At 42.8% G+C, this 22943-nt stretch overlaps 2 protein-coding genes across 2 annotated transcripts; one reads left to right on the plus strand and one right to left on the minus strand.

The window, feature by feature from the left end:
* Window positions 1–10525: 10525 nt before the first annotated feature.
* vtna (vitronectin a) lies at window positions 10526–15770 on the minus strand. Its single transcript, XM_076281669.1, has 8 exons — window positions 15710–15770; window positions 15351–15470; window positions 14370–14987; window positions 14003–14142; window positions 13730–13886; window positions 13482–13634; window positions 10968–11507; window positions 10526–10834 (listed from the first exon to the last, which is right to left on the minus strand). The coding sequence occupies exons 1-8, from the start codon at window positions 15768–15770 to the stop codon at window positions 10713–10715; spliced, it is 1911 nt and encodes a 636-aa protein (XP_076137784.1). The 3' UTR covers window positions 10526–10712.
* A 1202-nt stretch (window positions 15771–16972) lies between these two features.
* On the plus strand, window positions 16973–22718 carry sarm1 (sterile alpha and TIR motif containing 1). The gene is made up of 8 exons (XM_076281499.1): window positions 16973–18007; window positions 18124–18742; window positions 18896–19108; window positions 19541–19632; window positions 19738–20064; window positions 20509–20698; window positions 20833–20954; window positions 21152–22718. The coding sequence occupies exons 1-8, from the start codon at window positions 17547–17549 to the stop codon at window positions 21267–21269; spliced, it is 2142 nt and encodes a 713-aa protein (XP_076137614.1). The 5' UTR covers window positions 16973–17546; the 3' UTR covers window positions 21270–22718.
* Window positions 22719–22943: the final 225 nt, after the last annotated feature.

The following is a 22943-nucleotide window of genomic DNA, read 5'->3' on the forward strand; positions in this document are numbered from 1 at the left end:
AATAAAGTTCACAAAACAGTTATTTTCAACAGTATGATTGTATGTCAGTATTATGATTGTATGTCAAACAATTAGAGATAAGATCAATAACCAATCAGTTTCACCAAATACACATACTCCATTGCTGAAAGATAGCAAAAACATAACAGAATCACAGATAATACCTCAAACAACATTTAATTCATTTACATATACACAACATATTAGATCTCACCTCCATAATTTCCTCATCAAAATCTACAACTAGTCTACTAGACCCTATTCCTACTCACCTTCTTAAGACTGCTCTCCCCTTCCTGGATAATGTTTTGCTCTAGATTATAAATAATTCAATGCTATCAGGGCATGTACCACAGTCGTTTAAGACATTATTATTAACATTAAGCCCTCCCTCAAAAATCCTATATCAATACTGGTCCTCCTGGACCTCAGTATTGATATAAGTATTGATGCACATCACAGGCTACATACTGTATAGTGATCTTCCACTGACCTCATCCACAACTCACTGACCTCATCCACACCTAGGAGTTATAATTGACCAGGACCTAGCACTAAATAATCACATAAAACAGATCACCAAAACGTCATTTTACCATTTAAGGAACATTTCAAAGATAAGGAAGTCCTTATCCTTACCACTGTAACGTTGTAATTGTTGGCTGATCTGTGATCACCATCTCCATACTCTCTCATGGACAAAGACAAGAAATCTGGCATATGTCTCTAGTCATTCACCAGTCCACACATATCTGCCTCTGAATACATAGCCCAAAATGTTTTAAAATATGTGTGTCATCACCTGACTAACAGTGAAAACTGTTTTAGATAATTAGTTCACTTCGCAATCAGCCTAAGCACTAAATAAGCCACAGGTAATGTACAATAGGTACAATGGAGGGAGCAGGAAGAGTGGGAAGAGTAAGAATTAGAGGAGGCCGAAGAATAGGACATGGAGGTGAAGAAGTAGGAGAAAGAAGAGAAGAGGAGGAAGAGGATGCAGAGGTGAAGAAGTGAGAGGGAGAGGATGACAAGGACAAGGAGGTGAAGTGAGAGGGAGAGGATGACAAGGACAAGGAGGTGAAGTTAGAGGAAGAGGACAAGGAGGAGCAAGAGGAGGACGAGGAGGGGGAAGAGGAAGGGTAAGAAGAGAAAGAAATAGCCCTTTTACAGGCAAAAAAATCAGTCTACATGTGGGGTTATTGTCATGTCAGGCCTGGATACAGCATTCCAGAATATATTTTCCCTGGTGCCTAGGACATTGCATGTGATGTAGACGAAATTTTGAGAGAGTATGACCTCTCTATGTATGACCTCAAACTGACATAGGCTACCTTGTGCACAGAGAAAGCAAAAGCCAGATGTGTTTTTTATTCATACCATAGTTGGCACATTGTGTGCTTATTATTGTGATGGCTGTGTTTACTGTTTGATACGAAAACACAATTTTTACGAAGGTGTGAAGAGTTAAGCAAGGTGTGTTGGCTTTTGCAAGATAACTAGAATGTTTTGCTGATTGGGTGAAAGGTTTTCCTATTTGTGTGTAGTTTTGCAAAAAAAGCCGTAGTTACATTTGTGAGCCGGTGCTGCACTTCACTGTCTGGGCGAGGGGATTTCTCGGGACAGCAGCTGGAGCTACTCTGCCGAGGCCGCCAAGCTGTTTCTGACTTGTGAGCTGCCATGCCAACTGCCTGGAGTCTGGATTGAGCAGACTAACGTTAACGTTGAAGAACTCTGCATCATGGACCTACAAACTGTCGCTGTTAAAAGTTCACCGAGTTGCTGATCTACAAGATCGCCCACGACTTCGAGACTGTTATGCTTCCAGTGATCTCCAGACTAACAAGGCCTAACGTTAACGTCATCTCCAGACTGCCATTGAGTTCACCGGGTTTGTCAGTTGTAAAGAACTTTGTTGGCGTTGCATCGGTTGTGGAGACACAGCTGTGCGCAGTTTCACACGAGTCATCATTGCCCTTGGACATTTTCAGCCGGTTGGAAATTGGACTAATTTTATTTTTATTTATTTTATTTATTAATTTGTTTGTTGTATGTCTTGAACGGGTACGTGTCACGGATACGCTGGCAACTACGCCGCTCCATCCGACATCTTTTGTGTTTGTTATTTCTTAAATGTATGTCTTGGTGTCATGGGTACGCTGGCGACTACGCCACTCCGTCCGGCATCTATTGTCTTTGTTAGTCTGTGTCAATGACAATGTCTTATATGTGGAGCGCTTTGGGTTGCACTCTGTGCATGTTAAATGCGCTATACAAATAAATCTGACTTGACTTGACTTGACTTGACTTGACAAAAAATGTGCTTAAGCAATCAGAAAAAAACTGTAAATGAAACAAATATACTCATCCAAGACATTTCCCCCACAATAACTTATACTATCTATGGCCATCTATTTTTGTAGCTGTTAAAATAATTTGACCTGTTTTTTTTTTGTCTATTTGTTTATTTCTTTATTATTGATATTTAATATTCTATTGATATTATTGTTATTATTACCATTTTGATTAATATTGAGGATCATATTGGCCTAAGAGGGTCCAGGGGTGCTGTTAAACATACCATTTTAAGGCTGCCAGTCTTATGACATGTTATTATGACCGCCGCGCGGTCATATAGGTTTAGTCAGATTTTTTTTTAATTTATTTATTTTTTCTTTTTCGCATGCCCAAATTTCCGTCAATGAGTCCCGGGACACTGAAAGACCGGGGTACACGAAACTTGGTGGGCATGTAACCCCACATGGATAGCATGGAACCATCGTTTTTCGTTTTGATCTGTAGCCCCCACGCTGGACTGGACCCCCGAAAGGAGGGTAGGGCAGACACAGTTTTCTGTGAATATCTCGAAAACCGTAGGGTTTAGGAGGACCATTTTTTTTTTGTATGTTGATCTCAAGGGGCCATGTCAACCCATTCCATAACCACTCATTTCATGTATAGCGCCACCTAGTTAAACACAAAAAAGAAAAAATGAGGTGTTGTAATTGAAGGTATCTGTGACCTAACATAGTCAAAACTGCACGAAGTGTAGGGTCATTATGACACCCTCTGTATGCACGCCAAATTTTGTGGAATTCCGTTCATGGGGGGCTACACAATAAATTAATTTATGTTACTATACACCAACTGGCCTGTAGGTGGCCGGAGACAGTTTTCTGTGAATATCTCGAGAACCGTAGGGCCTACGAGGTCCACCTTTTTTATGTATGTTGGTCTTAAGGGGGCATGTCAACCCATCCCATTACCACTTATTTCATGTATAGCGCCACCTAGTTAAAAATTAAAAAGCAAAAAATTAATTGTTTTCATCACAATATCTCTGGCTGACAAGGTCAAAACTGCACGAAATTAAAAGTGTAGGATCATTATGACACCCTCCGAATGCATGCCAAGTGTTGTGTACTTTCGTTCATGGGGGGCCTTACAATAAAATAATTTATGTGTACATTTAGTGACGTACACCAACAAGGATTCCCGGGACACTGAAAGACCGGGGTACACAAAACTTGGTGGGCATGTACCCCCACATGGATAGCATGGAACCGTCATTTTTCGTTTTGATCTGTAGCCCCCCCGCTGGACTGGACCCCCCGAAAGGAAGGTAGGGCCATGCCATGCTGTGGGCTTGCGGAGCAAGCCCACTATTGTTCTTCTTAAGTTTACTTATTAGTGGGTTTGATCCAGCAAGCCCACTATTGTTCTTCTTAAGTTTTCTTATTAGTGGGTTTGATCCAGCAAGACCACTATTGTTAGTGGGTTTGATCCAGCAAGACCACAGCATGGCGAAGCCATGCTGTGGGCTTCAGGAGCAAGCCCACTATTGTTCTTCTTAAGTTTTCTTATTATTATTATTAGTGGGTTTGATCCAGCAAGACCACAGCATGCTGTGGTCTTGCTGGATCAAACCCACTATTGTTCTTCTTAAGTTTACTTTATTTATTAGTGGGTTTGATCCAGCAAGCCCACTATTGTTCTTCTTAAGTTTTCTTATTAGTGGGTTTGATCCAGCAAGACCACAGCATGCTGTGGTCTTGCTGGATCAAACCCACTATTGTTCTTCTTAAGTTTACTTTATTTATTAGTGGGTTTGATCCAGCAAGCCCACAGCATGGCGAAGCCATGCTGTGGGCTTGCGGAGCAAGCCCACTATTGTTCTTCTTAAGTTTACTTTATTTATTAGTGGGTTTGATCCAGCAAGACCACTATTGTTCTTCTTAAGTTTACTTTATTTATTTATTTATTATTCCTTTTCACCCACTTTTTGGCCGAACTACTGCTCCTAGACCGTTTGAGCTATCAACGCGGTTCGAACTCCAAAAATTCAGGCCCGAACCGGTGTAACTTGCTTGTTAATTTCGTGTCGCTGGCCCTTGTCGTTTTCGCGGTATTCCCGTTTTTCTGCGTTTTTTGGGCCCATTGAAATGAATGGCGGAATGTTCAGAATTCAAATTTCGATTGTGACATCACAGCTCTAATTGCTTAAGCTTGCACCTGGAAGAGTTCTAAGCCACCTGGCAGAGCTCTAATGTGCTGGGCTGGGCTGTCTGTGTATATGAAGGTGTGTGCATGTAACTTTTGACCCGTATGTCCGATTTTCATAAATGAGGTACCGTTGGAATCCTTGGATGAGGCCGAGTTCCATGCCCCTGATCAAACCCACTCTTGCAGTTCCTCGGAACCGCAATTCTAGTTATTATTATATCTTCCTATTCACCCACTTTTTGGCCGAACTACTGCTCCTAGACCGTTTGAGCTATCGACGCGGTTCGAACTCCAAAAATTCAGGCCCGAACCGGTGTAACTTGCTTGTTGATTTCGTGTCGCTGGCCCTTGTCGTTTTCGCGGTATTCCCGTTTTTCTGCGTTTTTTGGGCCCATTGAAATGAATGGCGGAATGTTCAGAATTCAAATTTCGATTGTGACATCACAGCTCTAATTGCTTAAGCTTGCACCTGGAAGAGTTCTAAGCCACCTGGCAGAGCTCTAATGGGCTGGGCTGGGCTGTCTGTGTATATGAAGGTGTGTGCATGTAACTTTTGACCCGTATGTCCGATTTTCATAAATGAGGTACCGTTGGAATCCTTGGATGAGGCCGAGTTCCATGCCCCTGATCAAACCCACTCTTGCAGTTCCTCGGAACCGCAATTGTAGTTATTTATTATTCCTGTTCACCCACTTTTTGGCCGAACTACTGCTCCTAGACCGTTTGAGCTATCGACGCGGTTCGAACTCCAAAAATTCAGGCCCGAACCGGTGTAACTTGCTTGTTGATTTCGTGTCGCTGGCCCTTGTCGTTTTCGCGGTATTCCCGTTTTTCTGCGTTTTTTGGGCCCATTGAAATGAATGGCGGAATGTTCAGAATTCAAATTTCGATTGTGACATCACAGCTCTAATTGCTTAAGCTTGCACCTGGAAGAGTTCTAAGCCACCTGGCAGAGCTATAATGGGCTGGGCTGGGCTGTCTGTGTATATGAAGGTGTGTGCATGTAACTTTTGACCCGTATGTCCGATTTTCATAAATGAGGTACCGTTGGAATCCTTGGATGAGGCCGAGTTCCATGCCCCTGATCAAACCCACTCTTGCAGTTCCTCGGAACCGCAATTCTAGTTTATTTATTATTCCTTTTCACCCACTTTTTGGCCGAACTACTGCTCCTAGACCGTTTGAGCTATCAACGCGGTTCGAACTCCAAAAATTCAGGCCCGAACCGGTGTAACTTGCTTGTTAATTTCGTGTCGCTGGCCCTTGTCGTTTTCGCGGTATTCCCGTTTTTCTGCGTTTTTCGGCCCCATTGAAATGAATGGCGGAATGTTCAAGGATTCTAATTCGATTGTGACATCACAGCTCTAATTGCTTAAGCTTGCACCTGGAAGAGTTCTAAGCCACCTGGCAGAGCTCTAATGGGCTGGGCTGGGCTGTCTGTGTATATGAAGGTGTGTGCATGTAACTTTTGACCCGTATGTCCGATTTTCATGAATGAGGTACCGTTGGAATCCTTGAATGAAGCCCAGTTCAATGATTTGCCAGCACTAAGTGTAAAGGTAATGTAAAAAAAGATGAGACAGCGCTTTTTTTAAAGCCAAACCATGTTGATACAGGTCATTAAAAAATATATATATATATTTTCCAAATCCATTCAGCCCAGTTCAATGCCTTGCCAGCACGCGAAGCGCTGTCTCCTCTTTTTTTTAAAGCCAAACCATGTTCATATAGGTCATTAAAAAAATAAATAAATAAAGTATTTCACCAATCCATTCAGCCCAGTCCTATACCCAGCTAGCTCCATTTGAACTTAGTCATGTGTACAGTTGTATAGATTATTACATTGAGAAAAACACTTACATACAGATATCATGCATATCCACGCAGCATTACTAATCAAGTTACTCATCGTTGCCCAGCAAGAAGTCCACAATCAATTCTATTGTCTTGCCACGATCTGTGGAGCTTACAGACAACGTTATATTACAATAGGTTCTGTATGCTATTTAAAGCCCACCTAACGCTGAGTCCCTTCTAGACGGTGTGTTGCAATGCATTCTGGGTGCTGTGCTGTGATTCGACGGCTCGTCACCTGACCCACCAAACAACAACTCTCTAGGATGTGGCAAATATCGCGTAAAAACCTTGTTGCCGGAACAACAGGGAAAAGGCAACAGGATAGCAGCACGAAAGATACACAGGATACACACGGAATTTTGATGGACGTCCTTATCAGTCTATGGTCTAACTTATAAACGTGTCGGGTCAACGTCAACGATAAGTAAGTTAGGCTAACGTAAACGTTAGCTATTTGCTGTTGTCATATGCTAGTGCTATAGCTTCTATGCTTTAGGCTACGTGATGGCCATTTATCACACTAATTTTAGGTACTACTTTTACGAGGTCTGTAGTTCTGTCAAAATGTATCTTATCGTTGAACAGACTACAAGGTTATCTTCCTTAGACTTCGTAGATGTAGTTACTACAATTTGGAAGCGAATTTCGAAGTGTAAATATGGTTTTAGTGTGTAAACAGACCAACCGCGATTTTGCAATGAAGTTAATGGAGCCTTTTATGTAGGGCTTCTAGGCTACTTTCACGAAGTCTGTAGTTCTGTCAAAATTGATCTTATCTATGAACAGACTACATGATTATCTTCCTTAGACTTCGTAGATGTAGTTACTACAATTTGGAAGCGAATTTCGAAGTGTAAATATGGTTTTAGTGTGTAAACAGACCAACCGCGATTTTGCAATGAAGTGAATATGGAGCCTTTTATGTAGGACTACTAGGCTACTTTCACGAAGTCTGTAGTTCTGTCAAAATTGATCTTATCTATGAACAGACTACATGGTTATCTTCTTTAGACTTTGTAGATGTAGTTATTACAGTTTGGAAGCGAAATTCGAAGTGCAAATATGGTTTAAATGTGTAAACAAGACGCCTGATGTTTAATATATGTTAATGAATGGGCACAGTATTATTGTGTACAGTAATGGGCTATCAGTAGTATGTAAACAGTTCATGTGTTATGTGATTTACATAAACTAACAACAGAAATGTTAAAAGCTGGTATTGTGTTTCCTGAATTCTTACATTCAGGCATTCAAATGAAATGTAATTAAATAGCATATCAATCATGCAACAATGCAAAAACAATGAAACTAGTGTAGGCCTAATTATATTTTACATTAGTAAAGCAGTACTCTGATGTGCATGCTTTCACAAACTTTTGTAAACAATCTTAGCACTTTAAACATTGACTGTTTTGAAGTGCATGTAGGCAATATAGTATAAAAATAATAATTGTGATATCATTACAATTTGATAGGGGTTGGGAGGAGGGGGTGGGTTCATGTAGGTGGGCCCTATGACCCCAAAGTATGCCTTGACTGGGCCTCAGGTCAAAGAAGTTTGAGAAATGCTGATGTAGACAACAAAGCAGCAAGGAGGCGTCGTGTGATCATTTAAACAAGTTTTATGACGAGGTCGATGAGGGTGGGAAAAATCGTACATTTCTGTGCAAACTTTGCCCGCACTTCAGTCACATTGTCTTTTAAGAAAATGCAGTCCTTTTTTCGGTTCCAGCAGCCAACAACCTCAGAACTGACCCTTCAGGCCTCTCAGGAGGCGCTGGCCTTTAACCGCAGCCAGAAGAGAGTCAGCAGAAATTTGATTGCCTTTAAAAAATCTGACTTCTTAAAAAATCTTAAACTGGCTGCATTACGTGATTATTTCTGAGATTCTGATACGTTTTTAACCATGACCTATACACAGTTCTGGTTTGAAAATGTATCTCTTAAAATAATCACTTTATGCAGTCAGCTTAAGATGGCTTACTAGCAACTAACTAATTACCCTAGCAACAACCTAGAAACCACCCCTGTAATGTCAACCTAGCGACCACCATAGCAACCAGCATAGCAACCATGTTATTTATGCGTTTTAGCTTATTGGATGTTGCGTTAATGCAGACAACTTTTGATCCGTGTGCCCGATTTTCATAAATGAGGTACCGTTGGAATCCTTGGATGAGGCCGAGTTCCGTGCCACTGATCAAACCCACTCTTGCAGTTCCTCGGAACCGCAATTCTAGTTAGTGGGTTTGATCCAGCAAGACCACAGCATGCAAACCCACTATTGTTCTTCTTAAGTTTACTTTATTTATTTATTAGTGGGTTTGAATATAAAATATTCAACGTTTTGCTTTAGGCAATAGGGCCTACATGGGCCAACTTGTTGCAGGGCAACCACATGGTTCCATGTGTTCGAATTGGATGACTTAAGTTCTCAAGAAACTTGAGGTTGGTATGAGTGTATTGTGTGTGTGAGCAACCTCCATGTTACTTATCTGCCTGAATCTCAATATTCTGATCACCAACTCTGGGCAAATTTCAAGTCAGCACCAGTGCTGCATTCATTGTTTTGCACTTTTATAATCACATCACCAAGTGGGTTATTGGTTTTACCAAAAATATTTGGCAGTATTTTTAAACTACAAACCTATAAGGTATTTTGATACAAAATATGATGCCATTTTCCAACTAAATAAAATACAAATGACAACATACTATTTTGTATTTTAAATACATGGCTCTGTAGACCAGCAATCTACTTGTCAAGGAAGGTCATAATTTGAGAAACGCTACAGATCATAGAGAGAGAAAGCTCTGGGAACAGAACACAGGCATGATTTTGTTGTCACATGCTACTATGGAAAATTAACTTTAGAAAGACCGGCTCGGCCAAAAAAGAAAAAAGTATGCCAGATGGCCAGTCCAGCCCTGCGTTCAGGAATTATTGGCAAAAGTGGAACGTGCGCAATGTTTCATTTATCCCTCCAGATTGGGACGAATAAAACAGGCATGGGGGACAAAAGAAACATGCAGTTCAGCCTAAGCAATGTAAATTTCCCATAATTTCAATATTTTACAACAAATGCTTGACTGGTTGAATGGTCATACATGTCATCAGAATATCTCTACCTGTAGCCTAGATGCAACAAGTGTTTATGAGTAAGCTTGATGAACATTAAATGCTTTTACAAAATATAGGCCTAGCCTACAGTTAACACTTAATGACCTAGCAAATGTCAGTGACTTAAGTGTTTGATTAGATAAATAGGCACTGGCAGACGCAATAGGTAAATAGATATCTTTGTGTGTTAGCACAAGCAATAGCCTGTAGGCCAATAAAGGCAAGCGTGTTTGCCACTTACATTTATGACATCTGGCCTTCCAAACTGCTGCAAGTGCATCAAGAAAGGTCTCGCCTTAGACCATGCCAATCGTAGACTAGGATTTGGTGGTGGCACCTGGGGTGGCCAATCGAATCTCAAGGGTGGCCAGTGCCACCCGGAGCCACCCCTCTGGCTCCGCCCCTGGACCTCATGTCGGAATGGCAGGACGTTTGAAAAAAGGTCAAGTGCTGCTACTCCGACAATGGAAAAAAAATTGTTGCAGTAGTGGGATGCTTGAAAATTAATGTTAATGCCACCACTTCGACAAATAGACGCCAATGTCTAAGTAGCGGCATGTCGGAATAGTAGCATGTAACCGCCAATAGCTTATCATGACTTGGTGAACTTGATGCATATTTGACAGCATATATGACAGCATCCACTTCTAAAAGTATGTTGTGTCATGCCTGGACATACATGTAGCCTACTGTATCACTGTTGAGATCAAGGTCTTATTTTCTAACCCCATTCAGTAATTTTTTTCTAACCCAATTCAGTCTGTACAAGTTGTTTCCAGGTAGGCGATCTGCTGTACTAAACCGTGTGTCTGTTAAACTATATTTTGGCAGATAATTGATTCAACTACATCGCGTCTTTGTATTCGTATTGAGGTAATTGCAGTAAAAAAAAGACAAATATGACCACATTTACTGTAAGGACTGCAAGCACATTGACTTTGTTCCAGTGTATTGTGAAGTAGGTAAGGGATAATAACAGAGACACAGGTTTATCCTGTAGTGAGGATCAACCATTGAAAGCCAAGCAGGCAATAACAGAAAACTCAACAGTTCAGAAAGAACTAAAAAGTCATACGACCATCCATAACCATGTTTGTCACCCAATGGTTCATATTTGATAAACAATTTTAACAGTCGTGTGCCACATTATATCAAGGATTCCTATTGGCTTGTGCTCTCAGTGAAGGGTTATTAAGACTAGTCTTTGTGTAGGCTAGTGACCCCTTTGGGCTCACTTCCTCTCTGCCCCAGGTTTCTCCTTACACCCAAGCCAGTATTTGCCGATGGACCTTGGGTATGGAGGACTTGCTGGGTCAACTCGTTTAGATTGCAGATCCACCCTGTAGTATTTGTCTGTGTAGAGAAAGAAAAGAAAGATGTTCTAAGCTATTTTCACTCTCTAATGGTATTAATATTCCATTCATGCATTTCATTCATTCAGTTAGGCTACTGTTAATTCCATTTGTTTGCATCCTGCAGGCCTTACCTCCTTTGAAAAAGTACACGCTTTGTACCGGCTGACTCTTCCGCACCCTGTCTAAGAGCAAGTCATCCTGTGGGTCGAATCTGTAATTGTAGTCGTATCGCCTCCTGTTCTCATCTCTCCACCTGTCCCTCAGCCGCTCCTCTTCATCTCGCCGTCGGTCCTGCTCGTCTCGCCAGCGATCCTCCAGGTCTCGCAGGCGGTCGTCACGGCTCCTCGTCCCCATGAACTCCCTCCCGATGTTCATCCCACGCTCGGCGAACTCCCGGCCTACGTTCATCCCGCGTTCGGCGAACTCTCGCCCAATGTTCACTCCCCACTGACTGGAGCCGGGCCACTGTGGAGAGCGGTTCTGCCTGCGCCGGGAGCTCCACTGCTGGCCCCAACCCTGATCCCACTGCTGCTGGTTGTTTCTGTTCTGGTCCTGCCTTGGCGGGGGTCGTGGAATGACGTAGAGCCTCCCCGCCATCACAGCATCAATCGGGGCTTTGAGTCCTTTCCAGTCCTTGTTAATGAAGTGAGGCCCATGATGGTGCCCTGGGACTGAGAGACAGCAAGAGATTGAAACCTGAGCAGTTGTCATGGATTCCTGTTGTGGACTTGGTCAGTGTGGAGTTATGGATGCAGGCAAAACATCATTTTTGTGTTATTGGACCTTAGTGCAGCCTTTCACACTGTTGATCACAACATATTACTACACAGATTAGAGCACTGGGTTGGACTTTCAGGTATAGTCATCAACTGGGTCAAATCATACCTACAAGAAAGAAGTTTGTTTGTTGCATATCGGCAACTGTACCTCTACAACGTCATTGACCGTTGGTGTCCCCCAGGGGTCAATCTTGGGGCCACTATTATTCAACCTCTATATGCTCCCACTTGGACAAACCATCACAAACAATTTGATTTCCTATCATAGCTATGCCAATGACACCCAAGTTTACTTAGCTCTTTCGCCTAATGACTATGGTCCCCTTGAATCTCTTTGTCAGTGTATTGACAAGATTAACAACTGGATGTCTCAAAATGTTCTTCAGTTGAACAAAGAAAAAACTGAAGTAATTATATTTGGTAAAAAAGAGGAAAGACTTAAAGGTGCCATGTGTAAGAATTGAGGTAAAAATATCCAAGAAATGAGCTACACACATCAAAAGAATGAGAAGAAATTAGGGCGATGGTGTCATTTAAAAAATGACAAGGTATAGCGCTGCAGGAATATCAACCTGAATTAGCATGCTAAATTACTAGCCACAGCCCGACAGGTGTCATAATGCTAGTTTCGGCCATGGGAGGCGGTACGCGGGCGACATAACCACCAGCCAAACTGCAATACACATGTCTCGGTTGTTACCGTAGGGTAGACCAACTCACTTTCTGGAGGTATACTGCCCCCATCTTTTATGGAATGTGGAGTATGAATTGATTTTTTGGCTTACATTACACATTGCACCTTTAAGGTTGCCACTCTCATTGATATTAAAGGGTTTAAAGCAAAGAATACTGTTAGAAATCTTGGTGTCATAATTTACAGTGATCTAAATTTAAACAGCCACATGAAAGCAATAACTAAATCAGCTTTTTACCACCTCAAAAAACATTGCCAAACTTCGAGGGCTAATGTCTAAACATGATCTAGAAAAACATATTCATGCATTCATCTCCAGTAGGGTTGACTACTGCAATGGGCTTTTCACAGGTTTTCCTAAATAGACTATCAAACAGCTTCAGATGATACAAAATTCAGCGGCTAGGGTTCTCACAAAAATTAAAAGAATTGACCACATTACTCCAATACTTAAGTCCTGGCATTGGCTTCCAGTAAGTCACAGAATTTACTTTAAAGCGCTTCTGCTTGTTTATAAATCACTAAATGGAACGGGACCAAATTACCTAGCAGACATGCTTCAGCAGTACACACCTTCCAGACCTCTCAGGTCTCAGGAGAAATACTTGTTAGTAAAACCTACTGTTAGAACTAAACATGGTGAAGCAGCGTTTAGTTGCTATGCAGTTCAGCTCTGGAACCAACTTTCAGATGAGATCAAAGTTGCCCCAACTGTAGCCAGTTAAATCTAGACTTAAGACTGAAGACTTAAACTTTTCTCAGATACTTTCTGCTAACTGATCACTTATTTTGCAATAAATTTTATATTTCTAAATCTGGGAAAGTCTTTCAGCTAAATGTTTTAATAGTTTCTATGTTGTTTTTATGTTTTAATTATTACTTTTTAAAAACTTTTAAATTATTGCCCTTTTATGCTTTTATGTACTATCACCTTGTGTGTTTTATGTTTTCTTATTATTATTATTTTATTATTATTCTTTACTTTTTAAACTATTCTTTGACTATTGCCCTTCTATGCTTTTATCAGCTATTCCTGTTTGCTTTTGTTTATGTAAAGCACATTGAATGACCTCTGTGTCTGAAATGCGCTATATAAATAAAGTTGACTTGACTTGACTACGGTATGTGTGCATTAATAAAGCAAAGGGTGTACTTGATTGTAGCCTACTTACATCCTCCAAAGATGATGTTGTAAAACTCCTCCCAGCTCTGATAGTACATGTTGGTGTAATGAAGAAAAGGCATGGAGGGTGATCTTAAGGACATCTGTATGCATTCCTCGTGAGTTGGCTGATGTTTGAACTCATACTGGTAATACTGATCTCCTATAAACGAAGGCAATTTATACAATTCAGATGTGTTAAAACATGTGGTCTTATGCATCAGTGCATTTGCCAGATCTAGAGTATGTCTACGCCACCTTTGAAAAAGTAGACTTTCTCTTTGCCATGGTGGCCATGGGCAGGAGCAGAGAAGGCCGCATCCAAATCATCAGGGACCTTTTCGAAGCCCACACTGATGTCTCGCGGATAGTCCTCATCCAGCACGTCATCTTCAAATCTCCAATATTTATTTCCCTAAGATTGGGAGAAACAAAATGAGTAAACGGCATTTGCAGTTTTGATTTGTGAAACTTTCACAGACTATGACATGGAAAATGCACAGCAAAAATGCAAAGCAATGAATATGATGCCTTGAAGAAGTATGTTTTGCCCTGGCAGTTGATTCGGGTGAAGGCAGCATCGATGGGCCCAGATATTCCCCAGACATCCTTGATGAGTCTGGGGTAGCCTGGCAGCACTGATTTGTCATCCAGGCCAAAGAAGTAGATACCTGGGGGACACAAACACGTATGTACCATTACCCATGACACTGATATATAACTAAGGGTTTGACTGGACTGTTTATGCCTTTCGAATTAGCTGGTAAAATGAGGACAAGTGTTATCAGGATGTGGTAACTGTGTTAGCCTAGAATCAAGGTTCAAAGGTTGAAACTGAGTCCAGCACCACAGTTTCGACTTGGGTATACTGTATATCTTTGAGTGATCTCAAACTCACCTCTGAATGCAAAGAGTGTGCCATTCTTGAGTTGCAGGAAGGCATCAAAGGGTCTACCGCTGCAAGCATCCGCATCTGGATCTGGAGGCTGTGTTGGCTTGGGATCAGTGACCTTAAGTACATCAGCGGTGATTGGCATAACAGTAGCACTTGAAACATGGGTGGTATGTAGCACATCGGCAGTGATTGGCAAAACAGTCGCACTTGGAACATCAGTGGCACGTGGCACATCAGCCGTGATTGGCATAACAGTAGCACTGGAAACATTGGTGATACGTGGCACATCAGCAGTAATTGGCACAGCAGTGGCACTTGAAACATCAGTGGTGCGTAGCACATCAGTAATCAGCGCATCGGCAGTATCTGACACATCGGTATTTGGAACATCTGTTTTACTTGGAGCAACCTCTGTTGGGCCCTCAAGGGGGATGCGTGTAGCGATGGATGGTTTTGGCCTCAGCTCTGCTGTGCTCCCTGCTCTTGTCCCTGCATCTGTGGCAGTCATGGCAGTGGTGGAGGGGCCTGACAGCCTCCCTTGTGACCGGCCTCCACCTGTGGCCTTGGTGGGGCTCATCTGCTCATCGTCATCCTCAGCAAACACAAACGTGTCTCCACGTACTAAAAGAACAGGGTATAACATTAACTTAGCTAATGCATCAGATAAGATTGATTATTCAGTCTCTTTCTTCAGATCAACAGAGAAACTATTATATCACTAAAACCACATTTTATTCTTGCACAATAATGTCTGCATTATATGTGTTTAGAATTTGCAAACATATGTGTACATTAAATATAGTCAAGAGTAAGAGTCTTCAAAACAGTGTAGACTTTAAGAAACTCAAAAACCACAAACAAAAACATTTACTTCCCTCTCTCGGAAGCAGAATCAGTATTGTTTGCCCAATTTGCTTAAGGAGACTGACTTCTGCTGCTAGACTAAGTTGCTCAACAGGGAACAACCGGATCCTCAGGTCTTACTGTGCATACGGCAGGCGGTCTCGTAATCCGAGCAGCAACTCTGGTAGTATCGACACATGGTGTCACACTGGCAAGTCTTCTGAGCATCAAAGCCATTCTCACAACGGTTCTCACAGGACTCTGAGGCACAAGACAAAAAAAACAAACAACAGATCATCAAACCTCATAATCATCCTGCAAGCCGTACAATGCTTTTTAGGTCTCACAAAGAGGAATGTTCGCACTTATAGCGCCAGGCTCTTGAGGTGCAATTTGCAATCATCATAACAACAAATTGATTTATGTGCAATACAGGTGGAGCCATATGGCAGAAACCGCATCTTGTTAAACAGCAACTGTTTAAAAACATGGTAACATACCTTGTGAGTGGCACGTTGTATGAAGCAGCGTCAGTGCCAGCAGAATCAGCCTTGGCCTCATGATGAGAGCCTTATAGTCCGAATGCTACAGCTGGAGAATCCACTGCGATGTTTGGGACATGGCTGGTCAATGGGGTCCAATGTCACTCACCCTCCAACTGTTTACTTAAGCCTGTTTTCAACACATGTTGCAATAGCAAAATTTAAACACAAACACACACACACACACACTCATGCACACACACACACACACACACACACACACACTCATGTGCACACACACACTCACACACACACACACACACACACACACGCACACACACACACACAAACACACACACACACAGAGTGGGGTGCATAAGAGGGAACAACAAGAAATTGAAAAAATACCCTTAGTAATTAATTGGTTTTGTTTAACCCTTGTTGTAAGTGCATGTATATAATACACTAATCATTATCAATTTCTCTATTGTAAATATATCATGATAAAATATTCATAGGCCTATTACTTTTCAGTGTGCAATTTCACTTATGTTAACCTACACATTTCAGCTGAATTCCATAATTGTCCTACTTCAAAAAAGGCCATTTTGTGTGAGCTCTAATACCACATCCCTTTGATGACATACACTGATGACCTACATATGAATGAGTGCCTGATTGTGTAATCTTTCTGTGTCATAGATCTTCACCTCTGAACTCTCTTTGATGCAGGATCATGGATAGCCAGCAGCAAGTTTTCTTTAACCACGAAAGAATATGTACTGTCATAAACCTATATGGGACATACATATTTGTGCACTCAGTCCGTCACACAGATAATGCAGTACTTGAGCAATCACCAAGTGATATTTTAAACTAAAGGATCACTGATAATTATAGAGCAAATAAAACGCCTACACCACAAATTCCAAATGTCTAACTCAGAGCCATATAAAGGTACCTTTATATGGCTCTGGTCTAACTTATTTCAAACTACCCTACAACTGGCAATTCTGGGCGATTCGACAGAGGAGCATTGATGAACTATGAACTCTTGAGCGCTATAACACACTCGCTGTTAAATGGGCTGCACCTTTAACCATCCGCTGGGGGCAGCAGAGCAACAGGGAGATATCTAGACGCTCAGCTCGGCATGTTGCTAAGGGAGATTTCTTTATCTGGGCCGAGGTATCAGTGGAAGGCGGTCCTAGCAGGGAGGATGCTGAGAAATCCAGGGTACGCAAAACTATGAGAACCGTATCTAAATTTAGTTTACTAATAATTGTGCACATACATGGACGCAAACTGTAGCACTACTCTGGCTTCTTCTATTAAATAAAAGACACTCGCCGACTAGGGATTAATCTGCTTTCTTTGTTTGTGTGAGCTAGACCTAGCAAGAGAGAGAGAGAGAGTCAGTCACATTCAGCTGTTTGTCTTCCGGGACATCATTTTTTGTCAGAATTGAAGGGGGCGACTTCTACGCAGCGTTCTGTCTTGCTGTTATGGTCAGACCTTTATTCAGTAGACTATTGTTTGGTAATGCATGGACTTTGTCCACGTCGTGGACACATATTTAAGAGGTAAACAACGCCGAGGTTGGTAGCAGCAGCAGGTAGGTAGTCTAGACTAGACTATGATGATAGGCCTCCGATTCCGAGCAAATATTTCCTTGTGATGATCTGTCTGTCATAGGCTATTCTCCAATAGCAAGCATCAGAATCAATTTCTTTTGGGGAGGATGTGTGATGTATCAACCTCCAAAGTAGGCTGGTTTTTTTGAAATGTTATATCAGTTCGTTTTATCGTTGGTTTCAGTGGCACGCCTGTCTCGTGTAAACAATTAGCCCATTAGATGTTCTTATCTCTCCTCGTATACATCAGTAAGCTCTGCCGATATTTATCAATGTTCAGTTCCGACAGACTCACGGTTCCTGAGTATGTCAGTCGCCTCCAAAGCCGGAAATCGAGCCCTGCCCCTGACCCGAGGGCTGTCTCGCCGGGCATTACAGCTGATGTACAGTCAGTGCTGGATGGTTCTCTACCAGCACTGCGATCAGCTGTCAAAACCTTAAAATCAGCCAAGGACACCGCTGATTTGGAGGAGACCCGCCGGGCAATCGCTGAGATTTACCAGCTAGTAGAGGAAGCCTGGGTTTTACCTGCCCTTGGGCGTCAGGTCGCCGAGGAGATATGCAACAGGATACGACTGGATGGTGGTCTGGAGCTGCTCTTGCAGCATCTCCACTCACCTGCTGTGGAAATCACCTATGAGTCAGCCAAGTTATTGGAGCAGATTCTGGTCGCAGAAAACAGGTAGGATATCTGTAATCATCAGGTGAATATATTTCCATGACTTGTCACGTTTATAACTCATAGCTTGGCAAAAAAGCATAGGCCTAATCAGAGCATGGCATCTCCGCATTTTTCAGAGACTATGTGGCACGCATGGGTCTGGGCGTGATCCTGAATCTGACTCGGTCCCAAGAGGACGCCCAGCTTGCCCGCAGCGTGTCCGGCATCCTGGAGCACATGTTCAAGCACACAGAGGAGACATCCGTCCAGCTCATCTCCAACGGCGCCCTGGACGCGCTGCTCTTCTGGTGCCGTGGCACGGACCCCACCGTGCTGCGCCACTGCGCCGTGGCGCTGGCCAACTGTGCCATGTACGGCGGCCACCGGTGCCAGCGGCTCATGATCGAGAAGCAGGCGGCCGACTGGCTCTTCCCACTGGCCTTCTCCAAGGAGGACGAGCTCATCCGCTTCTACGCCTGCCTGGCCGTGGCTGTGCTGGCCGCAAACCGAGAGATCGAGAAGGAGGTGGTGAAGTCGGGCACGCTGGAGCTGGTGGAGCCCTTCATCGCCTCGCTGGACCCGGACGAGTTCGCCCGCAGCCTGCTGGACAGCACGGACAGCATGCAGGGCCGCACAGCTGCTGACCTGCAGCACTTGCTGCCCCTGCTGGACGGCACACGCCTGGAGGGGAAGTGCATCGCCGCCTTCTACCTGTGCGTGGAGTCCAGCATCAAATCACGGCAGCGTAACACCAAGGTGAGCTCCTGCCCGGCCAAGTGATGCAACATGCTGTTTATGTTTACACTGAATACTGTGAGTATTCACTCTGTGAATAATATTCTTGAAGTTGAAGTGTATTTGTAATTGTCTGCTATAAGCACATCTTATGGTGTATATCTCCTCAACTAGATTTTCCAAGAGATTGGTGCTGTGCAGAGCTTGAAGAGGATTGTCATGTACTCCAGTAACGCCACTGCCTGCTCCCTTGCCAAGCGAGCCCTGGGCATGATGGGAGAAGAAGTGCCGCGCCACATCCTCTCCTCTGTGCCAAACTGGAAGAGTGGGGAGGTGCAAAGATGGCTGCAGCAGATTGGCTTCAGCACGTACACTGAGCGCTTTCAGGTCTGAACAGCTGTAGCTGGAACTGTGTGTCATTCGCATTTCTTAAAAACTTTTGGCAGAAAATGTACCCTCCTCTGTGGTGATCTGCCACTATGTGGTGATCTTAGAAAAAAAGAGTTATCGCACACCAATGAAGTCTTTCCTGAGGTGCTGGCTTCTTGTGTATACAAATGTTAAAGAAAATAAAGAGAAAGTCGCACACTCTGCTCCATGTTTTAATGTTGAAGTGACGTTACGGCTAGACGGCCGAAACGTCACTTCAACATTAAAACGTGGAGCAGAGTGTGCGACTTTCTCTTTATTTTCTTTAACTATGTGGTGATCTGCCAGTAATTTGTGCAGAAGCAAACGCACAGTTAAGTAAATCAATATCATGCCAGGATGTTGTTCGTCACTATGACTCTTTTCCTCAGTGTTGTGTTTCCTTTTCAGGAGTTGCAGGTGGATGGAGACCTGCTTTTAAACATTACAGCTGAGGACCTGCACAATGATCTGGGCATGTCTTCAGGGCTCACTCGCAAAAGGTACTTGTCTACAGTCCCAAAAAATGTGCTGTGAAACCCCTTTAAGAGTTCATGTGTATGCGGGCAGTTTTTATATCCTCACGGGCTGTGTCTGTTTGACCGCAGATTTCTGAGAGACCTTCGTGTTCTGAAGACCTACGCCAACTACTCCACATGTGACCCCAACAACCTGGCCGACTGGCTGGCAGACGTGGACCCGCGCTTCCGCCAGTACACCTACGGCCTGGTCCAGTCTGGCGTAGACCGTAAGAACATTGTGCACATCACCGACGAGCAGCTCCGCACCGACTGCAGTGTTGAGAATGGGGTGCACAGGGCCAAAATCTTGGCTGCGCTGCGCCACCCCAAAAAGGCCTGCCTGACCGACGCACAGCCGTGCGGCCCAGACGTCTTTATCAGTTACCGCCGCACCACCGGGTCCCAGCTGGCCAGGTCAGAAGGTTGCCAAACAGGGGGCGATCTTTACTTGAACTTGGTTTAGGGTTTTTGTTGTTATCTTTTTGTTTTGGTTATGTCACATTTTTCCTTTAAATCTTAAATATTTGATATCATTTTCATTGGATCATTAGTTCTTCAGTGGTATGTTTTGTTGTTATATTTTATGTCATTTTTTCCTTCATATCATTTTGACATTGTCATCCATGCTTTCGTTAAAGTTCTGGAATCACTTCACACTTTACATGCCAGGGTACTATTAGTTACCAGCCATTAAGCAAAAACTACAATAAGATGTACTGTGTAGACTTTATAATGAGATCACCTCTTTTGTATCTGAGGTGATATTACTTGTTATTTAAAACTCCCTCCTATACCCCCCGTCCTCTTTGGTCCCCCCACCCTCCGTCTTTTTCTCCCTCTCTCGCTCCATCTCCGTAGTCTGCTGAAGGTGCATCTTCAGCTGCGTGGCTACAGTGTGTTCATCGACGTGGAGAAGCTGGAGGCTGGTCGCTTTGAGGAGAAGCTGATCCAGAGTGTGCAGCGGGCACGCAACTTCATCCTGGTCCTTTCGGCCAACGCCCTGGACAAATGCATGGGCGACGTAGCCATGAAGGACTGGGTTCACAAGGTCAGATGGGGACGGTTGTGGCGGTTTTATTGCACTCTTTAAATCTCATTTCCCCATTTTTAAATTGTATCATGACACCATGTGACATCTGGTTATCTGCTAGAATGACTAAAAGGCTGCCATAACCCATGCAGGAGATTGTCACTGCTCTCAGTGGGAAGAAGAACATTGTTCCGGTCACAGATAACTTTCTGTGGCCTGATCCCAAATCTCTTCCAGATGATATGAGTTCCATCCTCAACTTCAATGGTATCAAGTAAGTCAGCTTTGAACATGTAGCAGTGTAACATTAAAGACTATGTTTTTCATTCCACACACATTATTGTCATATGAGTTCATGCAGCTATTTTTGCTAAATAGTCTCTGTGTTTTTTTTAAATTATTATTAAAGTTTTCTTTTGTCACTAATAAATCAGCTTTACAATACAACTCCCTCTGTCTCGAAATGCACAGATGGTCCCATGAGTATCAGGAGGCAACCATAGAGAAGATCCTGCGCTTCCTCAAGGGGAACCCAAGCCAGGACCAGCTGGACAGAGCCAAGGACCCAGAGTTACCGAAGCAGGAGTAGATCTAAAGATCGCCCACCAGGACAGGGTGCACATGGTCCAAGGTATATTTCGTGTGGCCTCTGTAACATCATGCAAAGAGCCCTATGTATTCTGTTCCTTCCTTTAACAGTAGCTTAGAGTCAACCTCTCCGTCCACCTGCATGTAACTAACAGCAGAGATGGAAGAATCCTGGTTGAGGAAGTCTCCCCCCCCCCCCCATGTTTTTACCCTAACTGAACTTATCATCTTATCTTGTTCAGCTTGTTTGCCCCCTTGGTTGTATTATAAAGCAAATCCAGATTGAACTAATTTGGAAGGGGTTTCAACTCTTTCTGTCCTGGAAGTTCCACCTTTGGCTTTCACTCCTACTAACCTTATCGTTCAAAGTTGGCCTCTAGACCAGGTAGAATATGAAGAGCTCAGGGGTCCAGTCTCTTATATGAATGCTTTGAATACCTTATCGTTCCAATAACCTCGGGTGATCTGAGAAGGATGTGCTGCCTACCTCTCAGGAATACACAACACACTTTTTTTGTCACCACTCACTGATGCTTTCTGTGAGGAATGCTCTACTAATAACAGTAATAACTGTACTTTATTTTACCACAACCGCAGTCATTTTCCATGTCAAGGATTGCTGTGAACAATCTCTTTAGGTAGGTAATGGTTCTATAAAGAGGGTGTACGAGCAAGATCTTTTTTTAGGTGCCTTTACAGTAACCAGCATGCTTTTTTCTATCCCATCCTATTCATGCAGATTGTAAGTTAGATAGTCTTTAGACATTGCTTTGTGAATATAGGAATATTATCAGTTTGGAAAGCAAAGTCAAATGATATATGAAGGGATTATTCAAACATGAGGCATGAAGTTCTGAAGCACATAGCTTACATATAATCATAATATAATACACTTGCCATGCACATAAGTGTACTGAGTAGAGATTGCCCTTTAGAGGAAATTGTATATAGTACAAAATGTAACTGTAATGATGACTAAGGCTGTCAGTATCACTGTGAAAATACTTCTGTGCTTGATGTCGGGCCGTGCTGAGGCCATATCAGTCTACTAATGCTCAAACCTATCAGCCAATGGAACAATGTGCAGTATTTACCAAGAGAGAAACTGGCCTCCACAAACCACGCCATATAGTTTTGCAGTACTTTCACAGAGGTGGAAAACTCTCCAGCTATGTAGATAACCAGTGTCACACAATGTATGATAAGTGCAAGTGCAAATAAAGAAAACTGCCACTTATGGCACAATACAATACCAGTCATTGTCAGGGGAATTTATTGTAGTTTCCCAAACAATGTTATAGGCTTTAGCCATGTTGGGCTTGGTTCCGTTGCCTTAATGTACAATTGTTGCTGTTCTTGTCTGTCAAATATAAAAATCAAATGTCAATACAAAGGTTTGTGCATAACATTTAATAAAAGAAAGATAAGACTTGGACATTATGTAATCTTGCAGTGCTGTAAAATTCAAAGATAATAATAAAAATGATAAATTGTTCGCCAGACCCAATGGGAGCAATAAAAAGAGATCCTTCTTTATAACATTAAAAATGTAAACCCTTTGTGACATCAGGTCTCCATCTCAATCCAACACAGTCAGACAGCTTGTGGCTGTTAACATTACTCTGGCGACACATCACTGGAGGTTAACAGGAAGCATGTGATACGTCACTGGCCC

The sequence above is a fragment of the Alosa pseudoharengus genome, unplaced genomic scaffold (assembly GCF_046254945.1).
Source record: "Alosa pseudoharengus isolate Yale_2024_CS ecotype anadromous, Long Island Sound unplaced genomic scaffold, YU_APseudo_1.1 YU_APseudo_1.1_scf_13, whole genome shotgun sequence".
In the NCBI taxonomy this organism is placed as follows: Eukaryota; Metazoa; Chordata; class Actinopteri; order Clupeiformes; family Clupeidae; genus Alosa; species Alosa pseudoharengus.

Excerpts from the sequence above, each read along its gene's own strand:
- vtna (XM_076281669.1), bottom strand. The coding sequence starts at position 15,770 with ATGAGGCCAAGGCTGATTCTGCTGGCACTGACGCTGCTTCATACAACG. Across the intron at positions 14,143-14,369 it reads CACACTCTTTGCATTCAGAG|GTATCTACTTCTTTGGCCTG; the intron begins GTGAGTTTGAGA and ends TGTGTCCCCCAG. Across the intron at positions 11,508-13,481 it reads CAACATCATCTTTGGAGGAT|TCCCAGGGCACCATCATGGG; the intron begins GTAAGTAGGCTA and ends GCTGTCTCTCAG.
- sarm1 (XM_076281499.1), top strand. The coding sequence starts at position 17,547 with ATGTTCTTATCTCTCCTCGTATACATCAGTAAGCTCTGCCGATATTTA. Across the intron at positions 19,633-19,737 it reads TCAGGGCTCACTCGCAAAAG|ATTTCTGAGAGACCTTCGTG; the intron begins GTACTTGTCTAC and ends GTTTGACCGCAG. Across the intron at positions 20,065-20,508 it reads ACCGGGTCCCAGCTGGCCAG|TCTGCTGAAGGTGCATCTTC; the intron begins GTCAGAAGGTTG and ends CCATCTCCGTAG.